At 31.4% G+C, this 10,274-nt stretch overlaps 1 protein-coding gene across 1 annotated transcript in view; it reads left to right on the top strand.

Annotated features, from left to right (window-relative positions):
- Positions 1-1,465: 1,465 nt before the first annotated feature.
- The window catches only part of LOC109544276 (cystathionine beta-synthase), a 10,732-nt gene continuing 1,923 nt past the window's right edge, over positions 1,466-10,274 (top strand). The window contains exons 1-7 of the mRNA XM_019914373.2: positions 1,466-1,866; positions 4,309-4,415; positions 8,792-8,959; positions 9,137-9,318; positions 9,369-9,455; positions 9,655-9,940; positions 10,001-10,178. Of these exons, the coding sequence (XP_019769932.1) occupies positions 1,616-1,866; positions 4,309-4,415; positions 8,792-8,959; positions 9,137-9,318; positions 9,369-9,455; positions 9,655-9,940; positions 10,001-10,178 (1,259 nt within the window). The 5' untranslated portion in view covers positions 1,466-1,615. The remainder of the gene's footprint in view (positions 1,867-4,308; positions 4,416-8,791; positions 8,960-9,136; positions 9,319-9,368; positions 9,456-9,654; positions 9,941-10,000; positions 10,179-10,274) is intronic.

Genomic DNA, 10,274 nt, shown 5'->3' on the forward strand with positions numbered 1-10,274 from the left:
GGCATAACCCTGGCGTTTCTCCACACTCTCCTCTTCACATTCTCCAATGCTCAAGAAAAATGGCTTTCGCCAATGGTTACTAATGCAAAAAATAAGCAAATTTTGAAACAAACATATAAAAGTAGTGAAACTATTAGTTTTACAAACATTAATGTTTCGCTTATTTAATTGAAATTTCTCCGAAAAGCAATTAGATCATGGGAGAGTCTACTTCACTGCTAGGTAGGCTTTCTTTGCGCAAAATTTTTTACTTCCACCTAAGGATTGCTATCTTCAGAGCTTCTTGAAGACTTGAAGCTTGAAGACTCGACACGCAACTTGTATTTATGCAGATAGGAATGAGGATACACATGCCACTTTGTATCTAAGATAATTTGAAGTCAATCAATAACTTGAAGATGCAATCTATTCATGGCAGTAAACATCTCATTAAAATTTTATTTAAATATGTATTGAACGCGCCATGGTGGATAATTTTGAGCTGCAAAGTATCTATTCAAAAACGTGTTGCCAATTTATTGTAATTAAGTCGACCACAGTCATGCATTTTGAAACCCATTCAAAAGATATATAATTATTACGTATTTAATTGATACCTTTAAAGCTTCCCTAAACCGATGGAATCTGGGACGACTGAATCAATTAGTCTACCTTTTAATCCTTGGTGCATTTTCTAAGTTACGAAACGTAGTTTGTTTGATTAGAGAGTAATTGATAAAACCTATTAAGGTTTGAAGTAATCCCACTTTTCAAATTTTGCCAACTTGATATCGAAATTATTTATGACCAGTTGTATTTTATTTACCTGCATGTGACCATATGACCGAGTTCTCTAAATGTTGTTTATTATCGGAATTATGTCAAAATAATGATAATAAATAAGTTTCGAAAAATTCACTTTATTCAAAATATCTAAAAATCTATTATATGTACACTGCTCGAATGTCTCGAAACTCCCGTAATAATTTTAACGCTACGCAAAGGTGTCCGAAGCTAAAAGAACAAAAATTTGTACATTAACAACCCCACATTGAAGGATTATATTACTGTAACTTAATATGATAATTTAAGAACAGGTTAAAATGTACAAAATAATAGATTGCAAATGGCAAATTTGCTTTCTTTGCGTTTTTCAAACAATTTGAGGTCAATTTCCAAACAAGAACCCACTGAATAATTTCCGTAGAAAAAAGCTTCAGAAAATGTAAACACTTAAAGTGTGTGTGCATTAATTTTAACTTTAATCTCATTTGTTTTTAATACATTAGCCTTGTGAAGCTTCGAACGAATAAAACGAAATCAATTTCCTGAGCGGTTTGTTCTAAGATGCACTTAGTGTATAGTATCCCATTAAAGGAATTACCAACAAGAAAACAACCCAAGGAAAATGACAATAATTTCAATGTGATTGTATCGATAAATAATTCATAGAGCAGTGTATAAAAGCGCCATGCAAGATAATCCATTAGATATTTATACGCGTTGTTCAGGTCAACACGAACCGCAGAAATAGGTCGGATGCGTTAGCTGGCTCAAATCATTACTTCGACTTCGATCAAGAGAAGAACATCTAATAAATTAACACAGTATAAAAGTGATAACAGAGTATTTGAAAATGAGCGCGCTTTCAGACGATACGATTTTGAGCGAATGTCCATATTCACACGAAGTGATTGAGAAGGAAAAGAAAATTGCTGATATTTCTGATGATGGTGTTCACACGCATTATAACGCAAAAGGTCAGTTGGTTTATGTAGCCCCGATAAATGGGGAAACGTTTGTGATTCCGGACGCCCCTAGAAGATGCACTTGGACGAAAAATGCCAAACAGGATGGAGTGTTTTTTCCTCATACTTACCAAAACTGGTAAGCATTGTCTTTGATATTAAATAATTACTATTCCATACAATCCTAAATATTTTTTTGCTATTTACATTGATATATTGACACTAAAAACGAGTTATTATTGAAAAATGTTACAGTAAAGAGGATCATGCGCTTCATCTAAATTAAACTTGTGTTTGGGTTTATCAGATAATATTTTTCATATTTAAATTTGATTTGTTTTCCGAAATATGCAAGAAAAAATTAATTAAGTAGGCCTACGTATCTGAAATTTATAAGAATATTCCAAAAATACATAAAACCGGGCAGAAAGACCAGCGCAATTCCTTAGATATAAGTATTGCAAATACTTAGGTTTTTATGAAAATATATGTTTTTTTATCTATATTCGAAATAAATCATTTATTTATAAAGAATATTTTTGTTGTTATTTTACGTATTGTGGCAAATTTTATTGAGATTTCTGTTGTTGAATTTTGTTCTTAAAAGGTTTACTTATAATGGAAACAGGCCTATTTCAGGGAAATATTAATACGAATACAAGACGGTTTAGAACGGTAATGTCTAATATATCGTGATGTTTTTTTATAGAATTTTAAATGATAAAATTATAAATTTATTCACTTTCCTTCAGTTATTTACAGTCATAATAGAAAGGAAAACTTTTTTTGAGTAATTTGATAAGACTAAAATGAATTACCATCATTGATTTCCAAAATAATTCAGATACGAAAACGACATGCTAATAAAGAAAGTTGCTTTTGCAAATGCGTCTACATTAAATTTGTTAATCACAAATTATTAAATAAAATATGTTTCCTTAAATTGACGTACTTGCAGTAAATATAAGGAAAACCATTCAGAATTTTAGTACTATCCTAATAACAAATAATATTTTTAATAAAATTTTATTATTTATTTAAAAACAAATCAATGAATGATAGTCAGTTTTTGGCCCACAGCGTTTTGACGATTTACTCAGTATTCCGTGAGTTGAAGGTCCATCTTAGCCGTTTACGAATCAAGAGAAACATAAAAGATTTTTTACTTTTATATTTCTCTTAAATTAAACAACCTTTATGGAATAAAAATGACGCTTAAGATGTGTGTTCAAATAATGCTAAGAAACACAGCTTATTTTACGAGATATTATTAAATTATGAAAAGATGCACCTTTTTATACCGTGGTTAAATGTAAATATAATAAAATGGTTTCTATAAAATAGCCTTTGTTAAAATCCGGTAAAATCTGAGGTGAGTGTACGAACGAATTTTTCATCTTTAATAGTTTATCAGCTACTAAGCGCTAACACACTACGGCATAACCCGGTACAAAAGATAAATTCTGTCTCAAATGAGTTGCGCAAATCAAGAAAGCAGAGGAAAGTACAGAAAATCATAATGAGAAAACCAAAGACGATACTAAGAGAGGAAAGCACTAAATTTTGTTTGTTTGTTATTTCTAAGTTTCTAATAATAGTGATCTCAGAAATTCCGTAAAATATAGAGTGCACAATAATAAAAATATCACAACCTTTAGTTATCTTAAGTAAAAACTAAACTAGGCGAAAAAAGGTATCAAGCTTTCTGCCCGCAATTGTTCCATCAAAAACTTTTACTCTCACAATGGGTGAAAATGAAATGGGAAACCCTGTACTTACAATTATTTCTAATTATATAATATAATTTCGACACTATATACATTATTTTATGATCGATCAGTGACTTTTTCTATGTTTCGTGTGTTTTCCGTGGCGTCAACCTCTTCCTAGCTCTCATTAAAATACCATTAACTGGATAAAATATATTTAATGGCATTTTACATTTCACATTTGCCTTTAATAAGCTAATGTAACTAAAACGTTGGTATATACTGGATTGACACAAACGTGATTTATTACAACATGGTAGAAATAGAACTTTAACGATGTTTTGTCGTTCTTGTACTCGAATTAGTTAATAACCTGCCCATCAAAGCTTTATGACGAGTTTCTCTTTTTAATGAAATTTCGCCTACATATTTGGACTGGGCCCTACATAGTAATGATCATAAATCGACCGTATAGTGTACATTTACACTCTATAAAAAGGATTTAATTACATGAGTTCCAGAAGTAAAGTAATGGAAGTTATAATTTAATGCTTTATCAGAAACAATTCTAATAGAAGCAATCAATATAGCGAATAACGAGTTGTATAGTCTGAAAAGCTCAATTTAACTCAACCATAAGCTATACAAACCATTAAGTACATTGTTATATTTCCAAACATATATCCAGCTAAATTAGCGCAACTAAATAGAAAGCAAGTATTAAAAGATGCGTATATTTAGATTAAGGATAGTACGAGTAATAATCGGAAAGTGGATATATTTTTACCTGAAGTCATTGTCCTCTTTCTAAAAACCCATTGATCTAAGTATTTGGTTCACAATGACAATAATTTAGGCATTTGTTTTTCCAGGAAAAGGAGCGAGAAAATACAGGATAATGTTCTTCAGCTGATCGGTAATACGCCAATGGTGAAACTTAATTCAATACCCAAAAAAGCTGGAGTCAAATGCAATGTCTGTAAGTACACAGATTAATAATAATTAATAATTGGTAAAACACCAAATTTTATAAAATTTGCGCTGTTTATTATGGCAAAGCCTATCTTAGGAAATATAATTAAATCTTATATAAGTATGTAGTTTAGTTTTAATGATCCTAAAATATAAATTAATTGAATACAGTTATACAGTTTTAGATAAAGTGGTGTGCAAAAAACTGCAACGTAACTGTTATTATTTAACAATTCATGTAAATATGATAGCAAACGCTTCATTACGTGTGTTAATGTGTTGAAAATTCAATCACTTTTAAGTTATCTTCCTTATAATTTCTGCATTCATCAGATATTTTTGGAATTTATGTTATGATGTGCGGTTTAGGTCATTGGCGAGTCCAAGTAGTTGAGAACAGTTCATAGATTTTTCTTTTTTGCGTCATTTATAGATTTTAAGATACAAAACCAATGGATACGTTTTTTTTTGTAACTCACTAAATGGAACTAAAATTACTTATTAGGGGCGATAGTTTGCTATGCGGAATTTATTATTTACAGTTTTTTGTACACTATATACTTTATTTACTCTTACTCTCTTCAAGAGAACTAAGTTGCCCTTTATTAGATGCAGGCAATAACTTTAATTTTTCCTTCCGCATCATCCCCTGCTAGTAAAAACTTGTACTGTAAAACTGTAAAAAATGAAAAAGTTAAAATGTTTTGCGTTTCTCAAATTGCAAATTTTTATTTGCAATTAATTTTAGTATTTGTAATAAAGAAAATTTCGCAATACATTTTTTTTCAAAAGTTTGTAATTATTTTACATTTCATTATCCTATTTTTTGACATGTTTTTCTGATTTTTGATAATTCCTTGCCTGCATGTTATAGTTTATCTCAGATAAAATAAAATCAAGCGAAGGCGTAAAAACATTCGATTCAGTTAAATGAGAAGGAAGTTGCTTACATATTTCTAAATTGAGAATATTGTGTCTTTAAATAAACCGATCAAATTCGCATTTTCTAAAGACAAAGTTAATAAAAAAGTCTAAATTTTAATTACTTCGATGTAAACCGATTTCATGATTCGAACGGTTACAGACTGTAGATACACACAGATGAAATTTAATGATAAATCATTAGCTACAACCTCAGATTAAGATATTAAAGTCTTTGGCTACAACACGCCTTTAAGTGACTAATAATTATTCCGTATTATTTATCAGTAAATTAAACACTGCACTAGCGCAGCAAAGAACACGTTTAAAATTTAACTGAAAAAATAACGCCTAGAATTCGAAAAAACAATGTATGTTGTTATAACTGAAGCTGCAATTCTCAGGGTTTCAAAATAAATATAAAACTCAAATATTCCAATGTTTTCCTTTAAAAAAGTATGTTGTTTAATAGATAGTAGAAATTTTTTTTAGTGCTATTAAGAAATATTTTATGGAACTTATAATAATTCTTCTAAGGGCCAATAAAACGCAATGGATATAAAACTTTTCGTCCAAATATGCACTTTAATAACTTCATGATTAAAAAAATTAATCGATTTCAAAACCTGCACTAAACCGACCAATCGACATAAAATAAGCAATAACTTATTACATACGCTTGATTCCACATAGTTACCTATGTAGCTGGGAATGTACGCAGCTTAGTCGAATAAACGTATTAGAAATCGAGATAAAGTGACAAATATAAAACCAATAACATTTCCAAAACGGGAAAAAACCGGTTTATATACAGGCATTTTATATTTGTGATATAAAACCATCCTTAAATGCCATAAATGTTACACTTCAAGGTGACGATTCTAGATAAGTACATTATTGAAATATGGTACGTCACATTTAGTCATACAAACTTTGCTTTTGTATGGGATTACAAACGATCATTAGGGCTTATAGGAAGTAAATACGTATCTAAACAGTCACAAGGCATGCCATAATAGATTGGTAATTCAATAATTACAGTTTGTATATAAAAATGTGGGATTAGAAATGTGGACTTTATTGACTTCCTAGTAATCTACCATATGCCTACTAATATACTGGAAGTAATAAAATTACAAAATTTCAGCCCTTTTGCATGGTACATTGCACAGTAACTGATCCACATTGTATTTGCTACTTCGAAAATTAGGACAGTTAATATTAGTTCTTCCTATTTACTCCTAGCGAAAAGTCAGTTATTTTGGAATGTTTTGAATCGGTATTTGAAAACAAACATATAAATAGAAATATATCTACCTAACTATCAACAAATAAAATCATGGGGACCTTGCTTCCACCAATAGAAAGATCCCGTTTAACTATTTTAGTCAAGGTTTGTATACCTTGGGTTGAATTTTGCATTTGAATTTTGCATCAGGTGCATAATTATTTTTGTTGCAAATCTCAAGGAAAAGAAGATTTATTTAAACGAATGAAGTGCGTAACGTTGGCCAATCAATTTAATACACTAAAGAGAAAATCTGCGCGGTACAATCTTTCTCATAAAATCTTTCTGTTTACAATAGATTTTAGTGTTCATAATTGAAAATTATATTTTATTTATCCTACATCTTGCAATAGCGTGCAAACAACAAAACAAAATAGTTATATACGTCTGAGACAAAATGAGAAACTAGTTTACATTTTCGCTGTAAATATGTTGTTGACCGAATGTGTTTTCAATAAAAATTTATTTGTAATGAACAAAGTCTGAAATAAACTTACATGGTGTTGACAATTGCTCGTAATTTCTGAAATAACTTTAGATTAAACACTTGCATATAGTTCCTGATATTAATTTTTGTTCGGCGATTATTTTTTTAATTATATCAAATGCCGTTTTCATTTAGATTATAGTACGTTGCTGATTCTTTTTACATGCAATCAATATCATCAATTGTCCAAAAGTATGGCTGGGACAAACTAAATCGTGACGAAAAATTCATCAGTAATCAGTGTTATCATAAGAGGTAGACTTTTCAGGCCATTTCTTGAAACTAGTGGGGTTTCGGGTTTTTAGGCGTTTGTAAAATGAAATTCCTTCCTGACGTTTCGCAAGCACGAGTGGCTGGCATCTTCAGGGGTGGTTTGCTTAACGCTTACACTGTTCTGGTCGTCACATCAATATCACAACCTTTGAAGATGCAAGCCACTCGTGCTTGCGAAACGTTAGGAAGAAATTCCATTTTACGACGACCTAAAAACTCGGAAAACTCACTAATTTCAGTAATCAGTGTTGTTGATATCTATACAATTTTTCAACTTGTAGATTAGTTGGTTTCTTTAGATCCACAAGTGTTATATAATGCTTTTAGGTAATACTTGACTTCGATTATTTTTATGTCTCCGGAATAACTAAAAACAAGGTTTTTTTCGGTTTTCTCAATGATTTCTAGACGATTCTTTGGATACTTTTTTCGTCCTTTTACTAATTTTGGGATCAAGAAGTGTAGCATGAAATCTTTTTGGACCTGAAAAGTTTTAATACTTTTACGCACTAAAAATTTTCGATTAATGCAAAATTTGATTTGGCAACTCTTAGTTTCAAAATTAGTTTAAACCGATTATGAATTTTAAAATTGTATTCGGAAAAACTATTTTAAGAAATGTAGAGTCTATGAAATATTTGATAGGTAAATTATTATATTATATACACACAATTACACACAATTAATTGTGACTATATGAAATATACAATTATTTCAGAGCCAATTTGAAGCCATTTTGATCATTTTATGAAACCAGAAATATCAAAAATTGCTTCAATTTATGAAGACATTGTAGAAGATTATAGGCTCTGGTACTTTAATCTTCATATCCTTGCCTCTTGTTATTAAAATGTCTTTAAAACCTTGGCACTGAAACATACTGCATTCGTGATCACTTTGTCTGCTCAGTTCCTTGATAATGCCGATGTTCCTTGAGTTATCTGAAGAAACTCTCTCGCTTCCTTTGAAGAACGAAATTCTGGTTTTCAAATAATATTTATTTATTCATTTTAGTCCATTTCAGCCTGGTGGATCTTCAATTGTATCAATCAGTTCTGGATATGCGCTAGCTTGTCTTTCTTCAAATTCATTGTTATTCGACATTTCACCTTCTTCTATGCCATGCTCTTGTTTCATTTGTTCCTCAAAATATTTTGCACTTTGCACTGTATATTTTTTTTCTTTTCAACCGTGGGCAAGAAAAATGTGCATGATTAAGAAAAAACTATTTGAAAATTGCAAACTTTCGCACCCCATAAACATATTATGTAGCGCCCTTGAATTTAATCTTGCTTGTTCCGTAAAAAGATGTATGAACTTCAATAGTATCTTAATAAGATATAATATAAAAATCCACTAATAATTGAAACCATTTTTTATTTAACAAATTTGAACCAACTTTATATAATTACAGATGCAAAGCTTGAATACTTCAACCCTGGGGGATCGATCAAAGACCGCATCGCCAACAGGATTATACAAGATGCAGAAAAACAAGGTCTACTAAAGCCTGGAATGACTATTATTGAACCATCATCAGGAAATACTGGGGTTGGAGTTGCTCTTGCATCGGCTATTAAAGGTACAATTTATAAAATGAATGATTTTAGCGAGCAATTTTTTCTTACTTCAACACTAAAAAGTTTACATGCCCCAATCTGGACGGGATAGAAAAAATCTTCTAGCATAGATAAAGTGCAAGGAGACAAAGCCGTTTTATTTCAAATTTTCTTTGGGGTTGATCTTGATTTTCTTATAGGATACAAATGCATCATTGTAATGTGCGAGAAAATGTCCAATGAGAAAGTGGCTGTAATGCAAGCTTTAGGGGCTCGACTAATCAAAACACCCATTACAGCAGATTCTTACTCTGCAGAAGGTATTTTTGGCGTAGCCAATCGGCTGCACAAAGAGATTCCCGATTCACTGATACTGGACCAGGTAAAAAAATATTTCGTTTTGACTGTGGCGTTTTTTAATTATTTTTACAGTTTTCCAACCCAGGAAATCCTTTGGCTCATTATGACACGACCGCCGAAGAGATTTGGGATCAGTGCGACCATAAAGTGGACGCTTTGGTAAGTTACCATCAACATCAAATTAACATTTTATATTTGTCCATTGTTACTGACTGTTTCTTCTGAAAACTATTCGGTTTCTAAAGTTCCTATTTAACTTTTTCCAATGCTGTTTCTAAAATTCCGCATTCATTATTGTATTGAAAATACCATGACACTTCAGTGATTAATTTTACGATGTTTTTAATCGGGTTGGTAGGTTTTAGGGGCAGGTACTGGAGGAACTCTGACAGGAATCAGCCGCAAGTTCAGAGAACTTTCCCCGCAAACCAAAATTGTAGGAGTGGACCCAGTTGGCTCGGTTTTTGCAGTCCCTGACTCCTTAAACAAAACAGACGTAACTTTTTTCGAAGTGGAAGGTTTAGGGTACGATTTTGTGCCCACATCTCTGGATCAAACCGGTGCAGACCATTGGGTGAAAAGTAACGATCAAGAAAGCCTTACAATGGCCAGACGACTCATTAGAGAGGAAGGACTGCTTTGTGGTACAAACTCCAGCGTTACTAAGCATTTCTTATCATTTAGTTGGGTATTAATTCCTATAGGAACAAGCAGTGGAGCTGCAGTTTCAGCCGCAATGAAAATCGCAGTTCATTTGAAAGAGGGTCAAAATTTAGTGGTGATTATTCCGGACAGCATCAGAAATTACCTGACAAAGTTTGTATCCGACAACTGGATGGAGGCGCGAGGTTTCCAAATCAGTAAGAACGTTAATAAGCATTGGTAAGCAAAGGAAGATTTTTAATAGTTTATAAATTAAAATTAATTCCTGGGTTTCAGTCATTTATTGTCCCAATTTATCAATTAAAATACGTTTCG

This window comes from Dendroctonus ponderosae, unplaced genomic scaffold, assembly GCF_020466585.1.
Source record: "Dendroctonus ponderosae isolate FM_Combo_2020 unplaced genomic scaffold, Dpon_F_20191213v2 Dpon_F_20191213_4, whole genome shotgun sequence".
NCBI classification, from domain to species: domain Eukaryota; kingdom Metazoa; phylum Arthropoda; class Insecta; order Coleoptera; family Curculionidae; genus Dendroctonus; species Dendroctonus ponderosae.